The sequence below is a fragment of the Suncus etruscus genome, chromosome 1 (genome assembly GCF_024139225.1).
Source record: "Suncus etruscus isolate mSunEtr1 chromosome 1, mSunEtr1.pri.cur, whole genome shotgun sequence".
NCBI classification, from domain to species: domain Eukaryota; kingdom Metazoa; phylum Chordata; class Mammalia; order Eulipotyphla; family Soricidae; genus Suncus; species Suncus etruscus.
In genome coordinates, this window is record NC_064848.1 from 85,315,928 (window position 1) to 85,338,586 (window position 22,659).

At 39.8% G+C, this 22,659-nt stretch overlaps 1 protein-coding gene and 1 pseudogene across 1 annotated transcript; one reads left to right on the forward strand and one right to left on the reverse strand.

Annotated features, from left to right (window-relative positions):
* Window positions 1-1,212: 1,212 nt before the first annotated feature.
* Window positions 1,213-15,857, reverse strand: ZFP37 (ZFP37 zinc finger protein). The gene is made up of 4 exons (XM_049784618.1): window positions 15,741-15,857; window positions 13,934-14,060; window positions 12,878-13,018; window positions 1,213-2,831 (listed from the first exon to the last, which is right to left on the reverse strand). Exons 1-4 carry the CDS (start codon window positions 15,771-15,773, stop codon window positions 1,285-1,287), a joined length of 1,848 nt encoding a protein of 615 aa, XP_049640575.1. The 5' UTR covers window positions 15,774-15,857; the 3' UTR covers window positions 1,213-1,284.
* Window positions 15,858-21,433: 5,576 nt separating this feature from the next.
* LOC126011198 (KIF-binding protein-like) lies at window positions 21,434-22,599 on the forward strand (annotated as a pseudogene).
* The last annotated feature ends 60 nt before the right edge of the window (window positions 22,600-22,659 follow it).

Sequence of the window (22,659 nt, forward strand, 5' to 3'; positions counted from 1 at the left end):
TAATATCAACATATGCATTTGTTCCTCTGTTTCTATAATTATTCAACTTATTCACAATTTTAAGTCTTATATTTCTACCTTAGCATATATAATTTATAATTATTCAGTCCTTTAAAAATATCCTTCCTTCCTCCTTTTTCTTACTTTCTTTCTTTCTTTCTTTTTTTCTTTCTCTCTCTTTCTCTCTTTTCTTTTTCTTTCTTCTTTTCCTTTCTCTCCCTTTTCTTTTTCTTTCTTTCTTTCTCTCTTTCTTTTCTTTTTCTTTCTTTTTCTTTTTCTTTCTTTCTTTTCTTTTTCTTTCTTTCTTTCTTTTCTCTTTTTCTTTCTTTCTCTTTCTTTTCTTTTTCTTTTTGTTCTTTCTTTCTCTTTCTTTTTCTTTCTCTCTCTTTCTCTTTCTTTCTCTCTCTTTCTCTTTCTCTCTCTTTCTTTCTTTCTTTCTTTCTTTCTTTCTTTCTTTCTTTCTTTCTTTCTTTCTTTCTTTCTTTCTTTCTTTCTTTCTTTCTTTCTTTCTTTCTTTCTTTCTTTCTTTCCTTTCTTTCCTTTCTTTCTTTGCTTTTGGCCACACCTGGCAGATATCAGGCTACTCCTGGCTCTGCACTCAGAAATCGCTCTTGGCAGGCTCTGGGGACCATGTGGAATGCTGGGAATTGAACCTGGGTCCATCCTGGCTAGGTCACGTGCAAGGCAAATACTGTGTTGTCTCTCTGGCCCCAAAAATAACATTTCCTATAAAATATTTAGTATCAAGTTTAAATTCTATCCCTTGTATCTATGTGAAGAATCATTTTCAAATTCTTTCATATGCAATAATCTATCTCTCTCTTTAGAGACATTAAAAGTTTTTTTGCAGGGGGGGAGTTTGGGTCACACCTATCAGCATTCAAGGCTTCACCCTGCTCTATGCTTAGGGATCACATCTGGAAGAGCTCTTGGGGAATGGGGATAAAATCGGGTCAGCTGCATGTAAGCAAGCACCTTAATCCTGTACTATCTGTTTGAGACACTGTAATATTTAGAAGTTCAGAATATTTCTAAGGGTAGGGGCTGGAGAGGTAGTGCAGCAGAAGGCGTTTGCCTTGCATGCTGCTGATCCAGGACACACTGTGGTTCGATTCCCTGGTGTCTCATATGATCCCCAAGCCAGGAGCAATTTTTGAGTGAATAGCCAGGAGGCTATGACCCCTGAGGGTCACCGGGTGTAGCCCCAAAATCCAAAAATTCAAAAAAGATATTTCTAAGGTTAAATAAAACCTAGAATTCAGTTTAAAATATTCTTACAAAATTTTAATCATGAGGTTTCTGTTTTAAATGCATTTTTATATGTTTGGTAAGGGACATATTTTGTTTGAAGGCTTTACCACATTCATCGCATTCAAAGGGTTTCTCTCCAGTGTGGGATCTCTGATGTATTATAAGTTGTGACTTTACATTGAAGGCTTTCCCACATTCATTACATTCATAGGGTTTCTCCCCAGTATGAGTTCTTTGGTGTACAATAAGGTGTGACTTTTGGCTAAAGGATTTGCCGCATTCATTACATTCAAAAGGTTTCTCCCCAGTATGAACTCTCTGATGTTGAGTAAGGCCTTCAACTTGTTTGAAGGCCTTCCCACATTGATTACATTCAAAAGGATTTTCACCCGTATGAGTTCTTGTGTGGTAAGTAAGAGATGAGCTGTGTCCAAAGGTTTTTCCACAATCCTTACATTTATAAGGCTTCTCTTTAGTATGAGTTCTTTGATGTATAATTAAATGTGACTTTTTGCTGAATGCTTTCCCACATTCACTACATTCAAAAGGTTTCTCACCTGTGTGGATTCTCATGTGTTTAGTAAGTGATGAACTATATTTAAAGGCTTTCCCACATTCACTACATTCATATGGTATTTCACCTGTATGAGTTCTCATATGTTCAGTAAGAGATGAGTTATACCTAAAGGATTTTCCACATTCCTGGCATTCATAGGGCTTTTCACCTGTATGAGACCTTACATGTTGAATTAGGTTTGAACTGTGTCTAAAGGTTTTCCCACATTCAGTACATTTGTATGGCTTTTCCCCAGTGTGAATTCTTAAATGGTCAGTGAGAGCATGTTTATGACCATGGGCTTTGCCACACTGAACACATTCATATGGTTTTTCTCCAGTGTGAGTCCTCTGATGTACAACAAGGTGTGACTTTTGGCTAAAGGCTAATCCACATTCATCACATTCATATGGTTTCTCCCCAGTATGTGTTCTCTGATGGTCAATAAGTCCTTGTTTATGGCTGAGAAACTTCCCACATTGTTTACATTCATAAGGTTTCACTTTAGTTTGAGCTTTATCATGCTTAGAAGTAGGTGAACTATGTCTGGATAACATCTCACGCTCTCCTTTTTTAATTTTAGCTCCATTACTATGGGATAAGCAATGACGAGCTAATTTCTCACGTTTCTTACTAGTTTGAGTTTTGTCACACTTATTAATTGAACTGTGTTTGGATAATTTCTCAGGTTTCTTTTCAGTTTGATTTTTGTTTTTCTTTACATTAGACAAGTTATTGCTGAATGTTTTCCTATGCTCTTTAGTTATATCAGGATTCTTTTTTGCATAGTTTCTTTTGTGACCAGGTAAATCTAAATTCTGTTTGAAATTCTTTTCAAGTGAATTGATTTTAAGCAACTTCTTCTTTGAAGAAACATGCTTTTCATCCACATATTTTTCCCCTGGCGAACTATATTCATGGTCTTTCTTCTTACTCAGAGTTTTTTTCTTGGCTTCAACTTCCATACTGAGTTTGTTCTGAGATTTCTTTTTTTCTAGATGTCCATCTTCTTTCTGGGCCTTTTCTAAAACAGAATTCAACCAGAACATTTTCTAGAACGTTTGGTTTTAACATTGGGGGAGCTTTAACATTTAAAACTTTTAAAAATACCTGCTGTGAGGTTGAATATTCAATCCCAGTATCCCATAGTAAAGAAAATAATTCGAGGGAAGAAAGATACTAGAGTAGAATAAGAAAATAATATTGGCAACTGCAATTAGATATAGCTTTCAACATTTATAAATATGACCTTTCAATCTGGGATAAAATAATAAATATCATAGGAACAGTAAACAAGGAATAGGTAAAGTTTATAGAGCATACAATTTTATAGCTGCTATGACTGAGCTATTTTCTTAACCCAAGTGGTCCAACTTTGATAACTGTCAACCCAACCACAGACTCTTTCTTCATATGTATTACTACTCTGATTCTCCATCATTGCTGAAGACATATCTATATGTAGTTAAGATGTCTAAGAGTCATTCTCCCAAAACTTTATATACTATTTAATTTCTACAAGGTTCTTACATTTTAAAATAATATCAAAAATACTAATAAAGCTATATTTCCCTGAAAAACATAATATTCATCATTATAAAAATATGCATAAATACATAGGGAAGCAAAACATGAGAGATCCTTTCTTGAACTGGAGGTTAGCTCTTCTGGCATGGGGTTTGGGAAAACCCCAGGCCAAAGGCCTTCTTCCTAGCTTGGGGGTGCTGGGAGGCTAGGCAGGCCTCTAGCCGTCCACCTCTTCTTCCCCCAGTCTCCAGGCCTTCCCTGGGTGCCAGTGCAGGCAGCCAGCACTAGGGGGGAAGGGCAAGGGGAGGAGGTCGGGTAGATATCTGGCTTTGGGTTCTCTACCAATCCTTTCTCCCCTAGCTTGGGGAGTGCTGGGAGTTTCTGGGTTGCACTGAGGCAGTCACTGGCAACTTTTTTTCTCATGGGTCTCCATTTTCAAAACCGTGCAGGGGTGCCGCATCTACAGTATATATTAATAGTATTCCCTTTGATTAAGGTATGTTTTGCATATGCAGAATGTCCATCTTGTATATTGCCCTTTCTCACACCCCTACAAGCTCATTTCTAGTCCTTCACTCCCTCACCCCCAACCATCATTACCCCACATTCACCCTTTTTACCTTCAGAACTGCACAGGCCAAATCATAGACCAAAGTGGTGCACCAGATTTAACACCCCCCAACTATTTCAAAAGACATAAAAGGGACACATATATGTTTTTTTGAATATTTTATATGTATATCCTTAACAGCTATAACTCTTACTAAATATTCTCTTATACAGTGACGATTTTCCCCACTATTTTTCTGTTCTCTTTGTGATCTGTTCAAAAAGGAATTTTGGTAGAAGAATTTAAAATCCTCAGTTTAAAGTTTATGTTCGAACCAAGTCACAGGATTGTTGGACTTGTTTTAGCAGCCTTCATATGCACCAATAATGCCATGTGGCATTGTTCCTCTTTTGCATAGGCACATTAAAATGGGAAAATACTGTACATACAAACAAATTCTTAACTAATCGAGATAGGAACACACAAATCTTGTAATGCAATGAGACCTTACACCCTGAACATTGTCATAATGACCTGGCTCAGGCCTCAGAAGAATGAACATTTTCCATTCACCCTTGAACCATGGATGCCATCTACGAAACAACCAAGGTTGTCTATAACATCACCTGGAAGCAATCCTTTACCAGGGAAACACTACCAATGCTCTCACATCGACCTCCTCAAAAGAGACTTCCCTTAACACAGAAGATTTAACAACAACGACGACCTGCTTTCAGGAGAGGGCTCTCTGCATTTCCCTCTAATTGTGAGGTGAAACTAGAGGACATTCCACATCATCCTGACTTCGATGTAGAATATGCACAGATTCCAGGATCTTTAACTACAGAGACCTAACACCAACAACAGTGACTGTGTGAAAAAAAAAAGTGTATTGGCACTACAGACAATGACGTGGGTAGGACAAACTAGTGTGCCTGGAGCCTAGAGTTGGTCTTATGCCAGAAAACTTCAGGGGTAAGGTCTCCTTGTATTTAGGCCAAGGCTTTTCCTTTCCATGCCCCCCATATTTTGCTGGGCCTATGCAAACAATAATTGCCACTCTAACACCATTTTAGCTGTGCTCCTTTGACTATAATCCTTAAAAAAACACTTAAACTTAATGTTAGCTTAAACTAATATGTATTTGCATGGAACTGTAAAAAGAAAATACTATGCCTTCAATGTTAAAGGAGTTACTTAAATATTGTGGCTTTAGATTGCTTTGTGTACTGCTAAGAAATGTTATAATGTACTACAATCTGGGGAACTTTAGGGACAAAGTAATTGTGCATGGGTTTTGTTTTCTTTTTCTTTTTCTTTTTCTTTTTTTTGGTTTTTGGGCCACACCCGGTGACACTCAGGGGTTACTCCTGGCTATGTGCTCAGAAGTTGATCCTGGCTTGGGGGACCATATGGGACACCGGGGGATCGAACCACAGTCCATCCAAGGCTAGCGCAGGCAAGGCAGGCACCTTACCTCTAGCGCCACCGCCCGGCCCCTGTTTTATTTTTCTTAATGCTCTTTGGCTGAAAGTTCAAAATTAAGATGTCAGCAAGGGGATTTCTTCTGAGAATTCTGTTTATGGGTGATTGTCTTCCCACTTTACCTTATCTTATTTCTTTGCATCTTTGATCTCATAATAAAAAATAAAATAAAATAAACTTAAAAAAAGAGAATGTGGGAGAAGGGCAAAGTTTGACCCATTAAAATTTTAGTTATGTTTTCCTTAATAAGTAAAAAATCATGTGATTATATGTCCTCAAGAAGTCCATTTAAAATTTAAAATTAATAACATTTAAATTAATAATAAAATGTAAATAAATAATAGCTTCTAAAAGTCCTTATTTTTAATCCTAGGCAATAACTGGCTAAAGTATATATCCTTGAGTGCCAAGAGATAAACTCATGTCCTATAATGAATGTTTATTTACTTAGAGAAAAATATGTTAGTCAAAGAGTACTAATTTTTTACAGGTGATTGAGGATTAAAATGTTCCACAGCTACCATTCATGATCATGATGATGTTACTATTTTTTATTTTTAATAGTATTAACTTCCAGATGTATTTGGTACCATACAGGTTGACAGTGCTTGAAGTCCACCAGGGCCATATCCAGCAATGCTTAGGGGCCAAAAAGACTATTTGGCAATTCCAGGGAACAATTAGGTATCAGAGATTAAACCAAGGACCTTCCTTGTACATGTAAGGCATGAGATCTACAAGTAAGCTGCAACCACAACCATTAATGAAGGAAAATTAATTAATTTTCTTTTGTTGTTGTTGCTTTGGTTTGGGATCATTCTTGGTTGTTCTCAGTGCTTACCCCTGGTTCTGTATAAAGGAGTCACTCTTAGCAAGGATTGGAGTCCATATAAGGTGCCAGGAATCAAAATTGGATTAGCCACAAGCAAAATAAGCACCCTACTTGCTATACTATCTCTCTAGTCCTTAATGAAAGTCTTATAAAAAAGAGTTGTTCTTATGAAATAGACAATCATTACTTTAAGTACAGATACAGCAGTAGGATAGATATAATAAGGGGATTCCAGCTGTTTTTCTAGTATTTTTTTTTCATTTTTGTTTAACTTAAGTGGTGCAAGCATTCTGGGAGAAAAAATATAAGAACTTGTATGTAGCATTATGAAGGAAGTAGCTTCCAATGTCTAAGGTGGTTAAAGAGAAGATAAAGGCAAATTTCCCTTTGGGAAGAAAGCAATCCAACTCAAATGTTTACCCTTGATATCTAACATTATAAGAACCTTTTGTAAAAATAATTTGACCTCATTACAACTGACATTTGTGAGTAGCAAAGGATATAAAGGACTACATGAAAAATTAACCATGAAGAAAGTGAGAGTCTGAACCTGTAAATTATTTTATAAAATAATACTAGTAATAGTAAAGGAGAGTTGGACTTTGCAGAGTATATAAGTATGGCTGTAGGCTTGTCCTGAGTCTGAGTTCATAACTAATGAAAGAATTTTTAGTTAAATGAGAGTATCTTCGGGGCTGAAGAAGTAGTACAGAGAGCAATTGCCTTGAATGCAGACTTGACCCAGACTTGACCCCAGCACAATTTCATATCCCCTGAGCCCACCAAAAGTTATTCTGTGTTTAGAACTACAAGTAAGCTCTGAGAACTGCCAACTGTGTCCCCCCCCTAAAAAATAATGACAGCATTTTCAGAAATGGAAATATGGTATTCACTAGGATCACTAAATCATTGAATAAAATAGAACAATCCTTCCTTAAGGAACTTCTAAATATTATGTAAGGACCTAAAAATCTATTCACTATACCAATAATAGTGATGCATAAAATAATAGATTATTCACCCTCTGATTGTGAGTGAAACTAAAGGGTGCTCGCATCATCCTGACTCTTATATAGGATATGGACATATTCCAAGATCCTTGGCTACAGAAACCTGACACCAACAATAGTGACTGTGTGAAAAATAAAAGTGTATTGGCACTACAGACAATGACTTGGGTTGGACAACCTAATATGCCTGAAGCCTATAGTTGGTCTTGTGCCAGAAAACTTCAGGGGTAAGGTTTTCTTGTATTTAGGCCAAGGCTTTTTCTTTACAGGTCCCCTATATTTTTCTGAGCCTATGCAAACAATTTCCACACTAACACAGTCTTTGCTGTCCTCCTTTGACTCATTCTTAATGAATTATTGTATTATGATCAATTGTGTCAACAATACTACAGCTTTTAATGTTAAGGGAGTTGCATACATTTTTTGGCTTTGGATTGCTTTGTCTAAGAAATATTGTAATGTACTACAATCTGGGGGCTTGAGGGGCAAAGTAAATGTACATGTTAAAAATAAATTAAAAAACTTAAAAAATAATAGATTATTTTTCAATAGTAACACCAAATATCCAGAAAGAGAGTAAAGATCACCATAACTGGAACTGTTAATGGACAGATCAAAAACACTATTATGTCTCTTCATTTGTCATTTGAAAGGCCTATCCTCTGGCTTTGAGAAATTCATTAAGTATTGCCAAGTTTGGAGTTAGAAAGAGTTTTTAAAAGTTAGTAATGACATTCTGATAACTTTGATAACTTGAGAATTGTAGTGACATAAATAAATGAATATTCTACAATCTAGGGAAGCACTGAACCACAACCCCAATTCATATTAGAATATGTTAATGCCTGCCAGCAACATTTAAAATAAATTGTTTAATTATTCAAGAATATCAGAAAGATATGTCAATGGGTTGGAGTACAAGCTTTGCAAACAGGAAATCAGAATTTGATCTCTGCACCAGTAGGAGTGACTACCCCAAGTACTAAACCAGGAATATCCCCCCAAATGGTACAAAGGTTTAAGTGGTAAAGCACATGTGTGAGGTCCTGAGTTTGATTCCAGAACCACCCCACTCTCTAGCACCATCATCTGTGGCCTCTATTTAAAAATATATTAATTAAAAATATAATTGAAATTGGGGTATATTAGATGTGGGATAGTAAAAGTTTGATTTGGGTGAAGTCAATGAAAAGTGAGGAGGTAAAAACATAGAGAGGAGAGAGAAGAAAGACAGAAAAGATTCACAGAACTTCATGAAAAACAGGCCGAAAATCAGAGCAGAACCTGATAAAATAGGGAAGATGAGAAGAAGTTCTAATTCAAAAAGAAAGCTTAAATTGTTGCTATCCTGTGAGCAATTGTTGCTATCCAAGACAAAGTAACTGACTTAAAGTCACTATGATAGCAAATATAACTTATATTTCACAACAGGTGATTTTTTTCAGATAAATATGTTTAAAAAAAAAAGAGTCTTAGAAGGTGGCCAGATAGATAGCACAGCTGGTAGGGTGTTTTCCATAGCTAACCCAGGTGGGTTAGATCCCCGGTATTCCATATGGTTCTCTGAGCTTGCCAGGAATAATTCCTTTTTCTTCCTTTTAAAGTTTCTTTAATTCCTATGGTACTCCATTAGAACTGAGGAAATATGCTAAACTCATTTTATATTAATTTTGTAATGAATTGACAGCAACTTAGTAAAGTGAAACAATGGAAATATTACTTATAATAACAAGAAGTCTGAATTAGACCTCCCTAACCTAAAATCAAGGTTTAAGCAGATTTGAGGTCCTTTAGAAGCTCTTGAAGAGGGCCATTTTCTTTTTTTCTTTTTTATTTTTTTTGGTTTTTGGGTCACACCAGCGGTGCTCAGGGGTTACTCCTGGCTGTCTGCTCAGAAATAGCTCCTGGCAGGCACGGGGGGGACCATATGGGACACCAGAATTCGAAGCAACCACCTTTGGTCCTGGATCAGCTACTTGCAAGGCAAACTCCGCTGTGCTATCTCTCCGGGCCCGAGGGCCATTTCTTGCCTTTTGCAACTTCTAGGATCTGCTCCATTTCTAGGCTCATGGCCATTCCTCTATCCTCAAACCCCTCTAGGTGATATCTTCAAATGTGTCTTTGATGCTCAACCTCTGTCACCTTGACTGAACCTTGTCATCCTTGACTGACCCCCATGCTATCCTTTGGTTTCATTAGGCCCCTCTGGATAATCCAGGATAATTTCATTTAATAACATGCACAGAGTTCGTTTGACCAAGTAAATTAAAGATAGTCACCATTTTCTGGGAGCTAGGTTGTGGACATTCCAGTTCTGCTCCTCTTAAACACCAATTTCTCTCAAGTATGTCCTTCCTAACCAGAACTGGTTTTACCTAGTTTCTAGTCTCTGAAACCAGAGAGACTAGAATATTACTTTAACCTTAAAGCAAATGATGTTCTGAGATGCTCATATGAAACAAGCTTCATAAGCATTATTCAGCATGAGAATGAAGTATTTCCAATAGAAAAGTGCATATTTCAATTGAATGTTTCTCCTGATCCTGCCAGTCTTTTGTGAGACAGTATTTCAATCTTTATTTTCTGCTTTCATCTTCTCCCTCGCTCCTTTGCCCAAGTACTTAATTATACTCAGAAAAGCAAATTCTACTACCATCCCAGGACTTAGCAGCCCATTGATTTTGGAATCTGGCTTCTCAAATTCATTTTGATACTCCACCTGCTCTGAGATCACTGATCTTATTCTGCCTGTCTCTTCCTTAAACATATTTAAAAAACCCACCTGTCTTATTTAAAGGAATGAAAAGTGACTGTTTAACAGCAGTCAAATTCTCTACCCCTGAATTATATCCTCATCACGGTTTAACTGTAGGGAAAGGATTCACAGAATCCAAGAAAAGGTTTGAGAACCTAACAAGAAAGCTAGAAACAATAAGGCAGCCCCAGGGAAGGGAAGCCAATTTCATTTGTCAAACTCACTAGGATTCAGCTATAAACATAATTAATTTCAAATCTTGGTTGTTGTTGTTGTTGTTGTTTTTTGTATCTACATTGTGACTCCTGTTATTTAAATCAGAGTTTAAGAACATCTCATTGTCTTAGCTTTGTCTCACAACAGGAGAGCTGCCAAGAATCATTTCTGAGCACAGAGTCAGCCATCTGACTGCGCCAGATATAACTCCAAAACAAAAACAAAAACAAAAACAAAAAAACACAAAAAAGATAAAAGAAATAAAAACAAGAATATTACAGTAAAGCAACAAGGAAGATAATCTGGTAAAATAAATGGTAAAGAAGCACCTACTGGGTGGGATAAGATAATCAGATTCAACAGGTTTATAATTTAAGTTATATGAACAAGGATACAAGCTAATGAAAACTAGAAAATTCACTGAGAGCTAAACAGTGGTGACTTAAAAGAAATTTTTTTAATGTTGGGCTGTAACAAAAGTATAGCAGGTAGGGCATTTGCCTTGCATGCATCTGACCCGGGTTCAATTTCTGGCATCTCATATGGTCCCCCAAGTCTACCAGGAGTGATTCCTGCATGCAAGGTCAAGAGTAATTCCTGAGCACTGTTGGGTGTGTCTCCCCAAAAATTAAACAAAAATTAAAATGTAGAGAAATTATTTCTGTGTGATTTGACATAGTGTTTAAGGGAAAATTGAATGATATTTATAGCCCACAGGACAAGAATTTTTCACGGTAATAGTGGGACATAGAAATTAGAGGCAGAAGCATCATACCAAGAAATTTGTGTAAAGAACAGATCTAAGAATGTATGCATACATATGTAGAGAAGTTCAACAGCATAAAGTCTTATGGGTAAAGAAAGATAAAAAATACTAACAAAAGAGAATATCTTTAAAAAAAATCACTGCTTTAGATAAGGTAAGCAGGAAAGATGTTAGAGAATACAAAGAAAGATTAACCACTATTCTGAAAGCTGAGCAATGGAAAAATGAGGAAATATTTACATATGAGGGGCTGGCACCAAAGGGATAGGACCTTATTCCTAGAATAGCATGAGTGACTTTGAAGTGGACTTTGCTGTATTATTATTCCCTAAAAAAGAATTTTATATATATATATATATATTTGGTTTTTGGTTTTTGGGTCACACCCGGCTTCGCTCAGGGGTTACTCCTAGCTCTATGCTCAGAAATCGCTCCTGGCAGGCTCAGGGGACCATATGGGATGCCGGGATTTGAACTGATGACCTTCTGCATAAAAGGCAAATGCCTTACCTCCATGCTATCTCTCTGACCCCAGAATTATATTTCTTATTTCTTGGACCAGAGAGATAGCACAGCAGTAGGGCTCAGCCGACCTAGAACGAATGGATGATGGTTCAGTGGTTCAAATCCTGGCATCCCATATGGTCTCCCAAGCAAGCCAGGAGCTATTTCTGAGTGCAGAGCCAGGAGTAACCCCTGAGCTCTACTGGGATTTGGTTTTGGAGCCCAAAAACTAAAAAATAATTATATTTCTTATTTCATGCATGGCCATTTGAATCCTGGTTGGAAGAATCATACTTTCCTACCCTGTTAAACTCAGAAGTGGCTGATGATCTGCTTTAATCAATAATGTGCAAGCCAACCATATCTACCCTTCCAAACACTTATTTTAAACATCTTAATCATCTTTTCCACTAATTCTTTTCCTTCTACTACAGATCAGAACTATCAAACACAGGTGCAGGTAAAATAGAATAAGAATTCAGCCTGATAAGAAATAAATCCTACTGTATGCTACTAAGGTTTAAGGGCCATTTCTTACAACAGGCTACATGTACTACACGTGGTAGTACAGATCTCCATAAATCATGCTGGCTTAGGACTATAGTGAACTTCAAACGGGAATCCCTTACCATGTGAACAGGTTGACAGAAGGAAAATAGCTTAGAATTTCAAAGGAAGACACATTTTATACATTAAACTCTTCTCCTTTTAAGATATTCTGACATTTTTCTATGGCTACTTTGTTCAGGACTAGATAGACATAAAGGAGGCAGACAGTATGGGAAGTGTATGGGACCTTTAAATCCAGAATGCTGTCACCTGGAGAAGGAATACTGCCCTGGTGGGAAGTCTTATAACTGCTTCCTCTCTGCTCCCTCTCCTATATGAATCTCTGTCTGAGAAAACCCATTGCAAATATATTTGTCCTAATACATTAAGACCCTTGGTTAGGCATTTAATCAAAGAATGTTGTTGTTCCTTTGATGATTACTTGTTCTAAGAAATATATATTGTATGTGGAGGATAGTTGAGTTTCTCAGTCTTATGAGGCTATTAGTCCCCTGATCCCATGCCTTTTCTTATTTCTGTCTATTTTTGAGTTTTAGGCTACATCCAGCAGTACCAAGAATTACTCCTGGCACTACATTTATCAGTCACTCCTTGCTTAGTGGACATATGGTATAATAAGGATCAAATCCATCAAACCAGGTTAGCCACATGCAATACAAATGTCCTACCCACTGTACTGTCTCTTTTCTTAAACTCTTTTCTTAAAACTCACAGTGTCACTGTTTCAGGCCTGTTCACCAGGGCTAGTCCCAGGCACTACTTTCTGATTAAGAACTGTCTGGGATATTTAAGAAGAATTTAACAATAAATTATTCTTTAAAGTATTTTAGTTACACAAAGAATTGAAGAACTTACTTCTACTGGATCCTACTTGCTTGAATCCTGTTATTTCATGCAGACAATCTTGACCTTGACTTTGTCTTTTTCTTTTCCCCATCCATGGATCTTCTCCTTTTTCCAACTTGGAGATCATGTCTGGTTTAAGAGCTTGACACCCTAATCATGAGAAATGGTAGAATCTGAGTGCTAGGAAAACAATCCCAGAGGATAAGCCCTAACATTTGAATTCCATAGCCTTTAAGGCATGGCTTTTCAAAATGGAAAACTACAAAGTGGTTTCCAGTGGCCATACCACCCTCTGTGGGGGCTTGAAATTTAGACACAACTTGGGAACATTTTGTTCATTTAAAGAAAGTAGATTCCAGAGGGCTGCTAAGTGCTTCGTTTTGTTGTATTGAAAAGGGGCCAAATAAGTCTTGAATCCTTTTATTCAAAGAATAAATATGTTGTTTCTGAAATTTTACATGGGGCCAGAGCAATAGTACAGTGGTAGGGAGTTTGCCTTTCACGCAGCTGACTGGGGACAGAATTGGGTTCGATTCCTGGCATCCCATATGGTCCCCTAGCCTGCCAAGAGTGATTTCTGAGTGAAGAGCCAAGAGTAACTCCTGAGCACCATGAGGTGTGGCCCAAAAACCAAAAATATAAAAAAATAAAAAAAATATATATAATAAAATTTTACAGTGTAGATGGTCAGGCACCTTACCTAAAAATGACCATTCATTTGGGGCAGGGGTCCTCAAACTTTTTAAACAGGGGGCCAGTTCACTGTCCCTCAGACTATTGGAGGGTCTGACTATAGTAAAAACAAAACTTATGAATGAATTCTTATTCACACTGCATATATCCTATTTTGCAATGAAGAAACAAAACAGATACAAATATAATATGTGGCCCGAGGGCCATAGTTTGAGGACCACTAATTTGGGGGGTAGCAACACAAGTATCTTGCCTGGTACCCAAAAGAGATAAAAACTCTTTAACTCCTAGAAATCAAAGCCCACATTGTCAAGGAATTCAGAGAGGATATGTCACAGTCGACATTTTGAACTACCAAGGAATTGTCCTTACCCACTGACGAAAGATTGCTGTAGTTCTCCAGCATCACATCCTTGTAGAGACTCCTTTGAGCAGGATCTAATTGTTCCCATTCCTTCTGGGAAAAGGCCATAGCCACATCTTTGAATGTTACTGATTCCTGTAATAGAATGTTCTATTAAGTCTGTTACCACCCACATTAGTAACTGATTTGAACAAGATGAGAACAGATTATTCTTACCTTTATGACCATAACAAGATAAGAACAGATTATTCTTACCTTTATGACCATTCATAATAGATCATTACATTGCATAGATACTACTATTCAAGTTGCTCTTTTTTTGAGAAATGAAGAAACTATTGCTTCTTTCTTTTTCTAATATAATAGTGGATGCTTAAAAGACTACAAATTGGGGGCTGGAGAGATAGCATGGAGGAAAGGTGTTTGCCTTGCATGCAGAAGGACTGTGGTTCAAATCCCAGCATCCTATACGGTTCCCCAAACCTGCCAGGAGCGATTTCTGAGCATAGAACCAGGAGTAACCCCTGAGCGCTGCCAGGTGTGATCCCCAAACCAAAATAAAATAAAATAAAATAAAATAAAGAAGAATAAATTAGGGGATATTTTCAAGACTAGGAAAGAATATATGATACATAAAAGAGAGTTATGGGAACCAAAGAGGTAGTACAATGGATAGGGATTTTCCTTGGATATGGCTGACCTGGGTTCGATTCCTAGCATCCCATAAGATACCCTGAAGTCGCCAGGAGTAATTCCTGGGTGCAGAGCCAGGAATAACCCCTGAGGACCGCTGGGCGTGGCCCCAAAGTAAAAACAAAACAAACCAAAAAGTTATGGACAATAAAATTAGCAAAATATAAGCATATAACATTTATGCATTATTATGAAAAGTATCATTAAAATAAATAGGCATGAAAAATAATAAAAATAAATTAATAAATAGATATGATATAAGAAAAATAACTAATGGGGGCTGGAGAGATAGCACACCGGTGTTTGCCTTGCAAGCAGCCGATCCAGAACCTAAGGTGGTTTGGTTCGAATCCTGGAGTCCCATATGGTCCCCCGTGCCGGCCAGGAGCTATTTATGAGCAGATAGCCAGGAGTAACCCCTGAGCACCGCTGGGTGTGGCCCAAAAACCAAAACCAAAACAAAAACCAAAACAAGAAAAATAACTAATGGAATTTGGGAAGGGAGAAATGAAAACATATTAAAATTCTCTTATTAATCATTTAAGAGAATTACAGATGTTGTGGAATTTTGATGCTAATAAATGTATGTTCAAATATATTTTATTTTATCTTCATTTATTTTTTTTGGAGTTTGTTTTTGGGGCCACAAATAGCCTATGCGATCACTATGGCCCTATCTCGCTTTTGATGATTACAATAAGCCTCTCCTTGCATCTCTGCAAACAGTCTAGTCTCTAAACACCAGCAAGCACCCTCATTGGTTCCACCCCAGTGACTTCCCAGATGGCTAGCTCCCATGGAACCCCTAAATCTCTGCTGCACTACAATGCCCTGGCTCCTTTCTGATCCCCCTTTCTGTCTTCCAGGCCCTAACTTTTCAGTCACCGGCACAGAACCCCAACCCCAACCTATCCCATCACTTAAGCAGTTGTACTCAGGGATCCCCCAGATCTCTTGGAATCAATCAATGACCCACAAAGCCGCGGTATTATTCTAACTTCCCGGAGCCAAAGACCCTTCCTTAGGCGCTGACGCCAACAAACTGTCAAATTTCGTCTTTTCATCTTTGCACTATCTAGAGACCCCGATCACTAGATCATGACGTCTCAGGATGGTTCTCACCGCGGCGCTGTCCATGGGCTCGGACACAGACATCTCCGGTAGAAAGCGAGCGTCTTCGGGGGTCTCGACCCTCCCCCGACCCACCGTCTCAGGCTTTGTCCCGATCCGCTAGCTGGCGGAGGCCAACATGGCAGCCTCTAGGGAGCCACCACGGAGGTGCTTTTGCGCATCGCCGATGGGCGCAGCCATCTTGACACAAAACTCCGTACAGCGGAATCGATGGGTGTGCGCATGCGCCGAGTGGAAACTGGCTATCGGGGGCTTGGAGTGATGGAGACCTGGAGGCTGCAGAGGTCAGGCTCCTTACTATAAACGGCTGGGCGCCCTAATCTATCCCACCTATCAGATATTTCATCACCGAATACAGAATTGGTACTTGTACTTTTCGAGTCTCGCAATGCCAGAGGAAGTGAAATGCGAGAAATGCCTCTCCCACGAGTTCTAGAGAGTTGGGATCCTAGGAGAGATTGGAAGAGAAAGTCTGATCCTAACCCGGGAGCGAATGCTAGGTGGATAAGGAACTGAGAGAGGTGGAGGAAGGAAGTAGCATCCAATTAAATAAGTAATTTTTTTTTTCAGTGAAAAGTGGCTTTTGGTGGTTTTCCTGCCTATTACTTCTCACAAATAGTAAACGTTTCTAGATTTAATTAATCACGGTTCTATCTAAAGGGTTGACAAATCACTAAGAAACAAAATCCAGTATTCAAGTAGCATAAATTTAGGGATTTGATATGGAATGGTGCAAAAATTTCAAGTGGCATGTAATGTATTCCCCCCCCCCCCTTTTCCCTTACCTTTGTTGTTGTGAGGACTGGGAGCCATACATATGGGTGGCTGTGATGTTCATACATTTTCTTAGTTCTGTGGCTCCTTAAATTATCCTCCTTTAACTGTGCTTATTCTGGCTCAAGTGCTCACTAGAGTTACTTGCTTGCCACGTTCCTACATTTGGACTCCTCCTCCTGGGTCAAATTTCCTAGTTGTGATGGGTGTTCAAATTCTTTTAGTTGTGGAACTTCTCCATACCTGGCTGTGGTGGTCAAACGTTAGAGCGCTGAAAATCACAGACAAATCAGCTGCCAGGCTCAAACAATAGAGCTACCTATACATCTCACTTGGTGCAAGCACAGCATCAGAGGTGGAATCATCCCTAACAAGACAGGCATAGTTAGCCACTCAACTACCCCCAAGACTACAGACACAATCTTGAAAGAGATTGGAATTTGGTTTCAGAAACTTGTATCAATTTATGAACATTTTATTCATTTGTACACTAACACACTGTACATGTGAATGAAATCTCCATAAAAATTGATGCAAGACAGGAGCGGGTACAGCGGGTAGGGCATTTGCCTTGCATTCGGCCAACCTGATTTTGATTCCTAGCATCCCATATGGACTCCAAAGCCTGCTAGGAGTGATTTATGAGCCAAGAGTAACCTCTGAGCACCGCCAGGTGTGACCCCAAAATAAAAAATAATTGTATAAATAGATTGGTTGATGCATTGAAGTCAAGTGAAGTGAGAAAAAAACTGAAATGCAAAAATTAGGAATGAATAAAATATTTTGGACACTAATGTAATAGTTGCAAGCATTTTATATATAACCACAGTGACAAAAGCTGATATAGTAAGATTATGTCAGCACATGTAAAACATAGTGGAAAATAGATAAGTATATTTTGTTTTGAGTTTTTTGTTTTGGGTTGGTTTGGTTTTTAGTCCAGAATAGGCTGTGCTCAAGGCTTATTCCTGACTCTGTGCTCAGGGATTTCTTCTGGTGGAGATTGAGGGACCTTATGTGGTGCAGGGGATCAAACCTATGTCAATCACACGGAAGGCAGACACCTTATTTGCTATACAACTGCTCCAGCTCCAAGGAAATACATTATAATGACATACACAAAAGTTTACACAAATCCCTTTTTTTTTTCAGTGTTTATTCAATGGAAAGATTTTTTTCAGGTGCATTTTCTCATGGGTAACCTGAGGAAAAATACCCCCCCAAGCCAAACAAACACAACTGTTTTTGAAAGTGTAGATAACATATATATATATAAATTATACATATTATACATGTGTAGCCATAAGTATATACATAAATATATTTTTTTCCTAAATTGTAGTGCATCTTTTATACTTTTTCTTTTTTTTTTTAACACCACCCATCACCAGTGCAACATTCCCATTAATATAATATGCATTTAACATTAATATAATATGCATTTAACAATCAGGTATGTAGCTTTGTATTATTATACATAAATATAATAATACAAAGCTACATACCTGATTGTTAAATGCATATTATATTAAATCTATTAAAATATTATAGGGGCCAGAGCGGTGGCGCAAAGCAGTAAGGCGTTTGGCTTGCTGGCGCTAGTCTAGGACAGACCACAGTTCAATACCCCAGCATCCCATATGATCCCCCAAACCAGGAGCGATTTCTAAGCTCATAGCCAGGAGAAACCCCTGAGCATCACTGGGTGTGACCCCCACAAAAACAAAAACAGAAACAAAAAACAAAAAAGAAATAGTATAGCAGGCAAGGTATTTGCCTTGCATACGATTAACCTAGGTCTGGTCTTGTCAACCCATATTGTCCCCCAAGCCCTGCCAGGACTGATCCATGAGCACAGAGCTGGGAATAAGCCCCCAAAACAAATAAAATTTTTACTATATAAATGAAACTAGAAGACAATGAGTTGTGACTTTATTTTGTAATGCTAATCCTCACTTTCTGGTTTCATTTGGTTGGATTACACTGATCAAGAACTCTTGTGGGCTGGAGCGAGAGCACAGCGAGTAGGGCAGTAGGGTGCTTGCCTTGCATGGGCCAATCCAAATTCAATCCCTGGCATCCCATGTGGTCCCCTAATCCCACCAGAAGTGATTCCTGAGTGCAGAGAAAGGAGTAACCCCTGAGCACCACCACTTATGGCCCCAAAACAAACACACACACAAAGAAAAAAATTTTTTCTCTTGATGGCTACCCACTGCTCACCCTGGACCATTATCAGGGTCTGTTAAGCAACTTCCACAAATTTCTAGAACTCGAGGCTGGAGCGATAGCACGGCAGTAGTGTGTTTGCCTTCCACGCAGCCGATCCAGGACTGACAGTGGTTCGAATCCCGGCGTCCCATATGGTCCCCCAAGCCAGGAGCGATTTCTGAGTGCATAGCCAGGAGTAACCCTTGAGTGTCACCAGGTGTGGCCTAAAAACCAAACCAAAACAACAACAACAACAAAAAAAAAACAAAAAACCCCACAAATTTCTAAAACACAAAAACCATTCTTTTTTCTTTTCTTTTTTTTTTTTTTTTTTTTTTTTTGTGTTTTTTTTTTTTTTTTGTTTTGTTTTTGGGACACACCCGGCGTTGCTCAGGGGTTACTCCTGGCTGTCAGCTCAGAAATAGCTTCTGGCAGGCACGGGGGACCATATGAGACAACGGGATTCGAACCAACCACCTTTGGTCCTGGATCAGCTGCTTGCAAGGCAAACGCCGCTGTGCTATCTCTCCGGGCCCACAAAAACCATTCTGACCTTGTTACCCAATCCTAATCACTAGAGTCACTTCCTAAACTCTCCGTTCATTTTCCCCAGCACCTTCCTCTGGTCCCTGCCTTAAATACTTTCCAAACTGATGGGATATTTGTTGGGAGAAGTTCCTCATCTCGGAGTGCTGGATGAACGGGCCCCTCCCATCAGAAGATGGGGAGCCCAGAGTCCAGATTGGCTCTAAAAACAAAGGTCTGAGCCCTCCAAGAGGAACTGGCCATGAGCTCATAAAGGCTGCTCAGCGCTGATCCACCAGCAGTGTGTTATAGGGAGAGCCCCGAGTTCCCAGTGTAGGCTGGAATCCAGCTGTGCCGGCTGCCAGGTGAGCTGAGCCAAGTGCATCATGAGGTCAAGGGCTGGGAGACTCCAGCATGTTCTAGTACATGAAAGAGCAGGCAGGCTCCTCCTGGAGCCCACAGATTCTCTAGCCCACGGCCAGGTTGGTGAGGATGTGGGTGAGGACCCTGGGCAGAGGGAATCCATAAGGCTCCTGAGCAGGTGGACACAGGTGTTGTTGGCCCTTTTGGGTTGCCAGCCTAGGCTCCAGGCGGACCCTGCTGTAGGAGAAGGTGGCGCAAGCCTCTGGGGATCTGGACCGGGTACTCATGTTATTGGAACACCGAGGAGGATGGGTGTACAACCTGCGGTGCAGCGAAGGAGGCTCAGGGGAGAAGGAGCCATGCGCTCAAGAGTCCTCAGAACCTCCTCCATCCCTGATAGTGGATCAGCAACCCCCCCCCCCCCACCACCACCAACCCAGATACCTCCTCTCCCTGGTGCCTGCCTTTCAGGCAGTCGGTAACCAGAACAAGTTCTGGGCAGGCCTCTAGGCCTTCGAGGTTTGGGGGGGCATCTCAACGAGTCACCATGTTCTGGGGGGCCACCGTTGTGGACGCCATCGGGATTTTTGCAGCACTTCTTTCTGATGGCAGGCTCAGAGGGCCACATGGGATGTCGGGTATTGAGCCCTGGATGGCCAATTGCAAGGTAAATGCCTTACCCACTGTGCTCTTGCTCCGGTCCCATGGAGTCAATTTTTGGGGGGAGGTAACACCCGGCAACGCTCAGAGGTTACTCCTGGCTCTACGCTCAGAAATCGATCCTGTCTTGCTTGGGGGACCATATAGGATGCCAGGATTCAAACCACCGTTCTTCTACATGCAAGGCACACGCCCTATCTCCACGCTATCTTTCCAGTCCCGAGTCAAGATTTTTGTAGTGAATTTGTGTAGGCATCTTTTTAGGGGGGGTCACACCCAGAGGTCCCCAGGGGTCACCTCTGACTCTATGCTCAGAAGTCGCTCCTGGCAGGCACAGGGAACCATACAGGATGCTGGGATTTGAACCACCATCCATCCTGGGTTGGCTGTGTGCAAGGCAAACGCCTTACCACTGTGCTATCTCTCCAGCCCCTAGACATCATATTGATGCAAATTGACTCTAGAAATAAAAAAAAAAAACATATAAAGAGCAAAAAAAAATTAAACCTCTATATAAACAAATAAATACAAACTTACACCTTTCTTAATTAAGTACAAGGATTTAAGAAATTTTACTTTATTAAAGTAAAATTCTGAAGTATAAATATAAAAAATAAACTTGTTCATATGTTTGAAGAAATTTATTGAGATACCCTAGGAAGGTATCAGATTTCTGTAACAATCTCTAAGCACAGAGCTAGCAGTAGTGAGTCCTGAGCTCTTCCAGAACATTGGTTCTGACTACAGAACCAAAATTAATTAATAAGTCAATTTTAAGTCATAGAGAACAAACATTTTCCATTTCATCTGCTTCTGAAACATTATCATATTTTTAATTATTTTATCAGCTGTATGAAACCAAATGATCAAATGTGTATAGTAATTTGAAAGCAAATACAACTTTTGAGTGTTTTATTGCATGTTTTGAGAGCTTTTATTGGTGTCATATATTTTCAATACATACAGATTGTTACAACTGTAGTACATGTATATATAACATAAAAAAACATGTTAGAAGCACTTTGTCATATTTTCATCCAAAAGGCATAAAAACAGGGAAGGATTTGGGGTTCAAATATACTGCCTTTAAGAGTTCTTGACAGAGAGCCCCCCTAATACTGCATTTAAGTTCACCCCTGACATGCGCATAACTTGTCTACCAGCAGGTGGAGCTGTTTGAGACGGTGACTCACTACTGTCACCATATCCTGAAGCATCGAGCTTGAGCACAGCGGCTACTATCCCAGGGAGAGGGCATGGGCAGTCAACGTGGCCTATTTGTTCCCAGTTACACAACAACAAACTTTGCTTTACGAAGGCCAGACACTGTTTCTTCAGCTACTAGTGTCATTTGCAGCCACATCAGAAGGCTCCCAACTACAGAAGATGCTACTGAAACTGAAAGTGAAGTGCCAGGGCTTTATCATCAGAGAAAGGGGGAGATAGCAAGATGCTGGATCAAGTCCTGTTGGCTTTCATGCAGGAAGCCCAGCTTTCGTACAGGGTAACACAGGAGAGCTTGATTTCGACAAACAGTCTGAACTTGGAGCCTTCAGGCAGAAAGAGCTGGAACAGGAGGAGCATGTGAGAAAAAAAGAGCCATGCATTTTGGCACCCAGGGGCTCTGTGATGCCATCTCCATTGTGAAGGGAGAAAGTGGGCTATCTGAGGCTGTTGGATTTGAAAGAAGCCCCTGAACTGTTCTTGCTAGGGCACATCTTAGAGCACTACGCCTCCAACCACAGCAAGTTAGTACAGGGTTACAGTGCCTCGTTCAAGGTGCCGGCCTTCTTTGAGACTGACCTGGAGAGTCGGTGCAAGGTGCACACGTGATGCATAGCCATGCTAAAGCCCCTCACCATGGACCTAAATTCCTAGGACTGTTGGTCAACAGGCAGATCCAGTTTGAAACTGCACACCCATACTATGACATGATGGGCCTGAAGGTGGTGGTTATCACAAACAAGACACGGGATCCTGACTTACACACAGTGAAGAAGAACAACAGCTTCAACAAGTCAGCATTCAAGTACTACCAGCTGTTTCTAGACTCCCTGCGGGACCCCAACAAAGTGTTTCCCAAGGACGTCAGGGAACTGCCATGCTCACCAAGTTCCTCATCTCTATAGCAAAGTCATCACTGCCAACCCCAGGAAAGAGTTGAAGAACTTGGCCAAGTCCTTGGAATATTACAGGTTCATCATGGATTACTGAGATGGCACCCTCAGGGAATCAAAGTGGAACTGGAACTGAGTTAATCTAGAATCTGCTCCCCACCAAAATGGAGCCTTTTCTGGCCAAGATGGCTCTACCCTAGCCCTGCTCGGCTGGCAGTGATGGGTCTGCCAGCCTGTTGTGTTGCATCCTGATGTTGGTC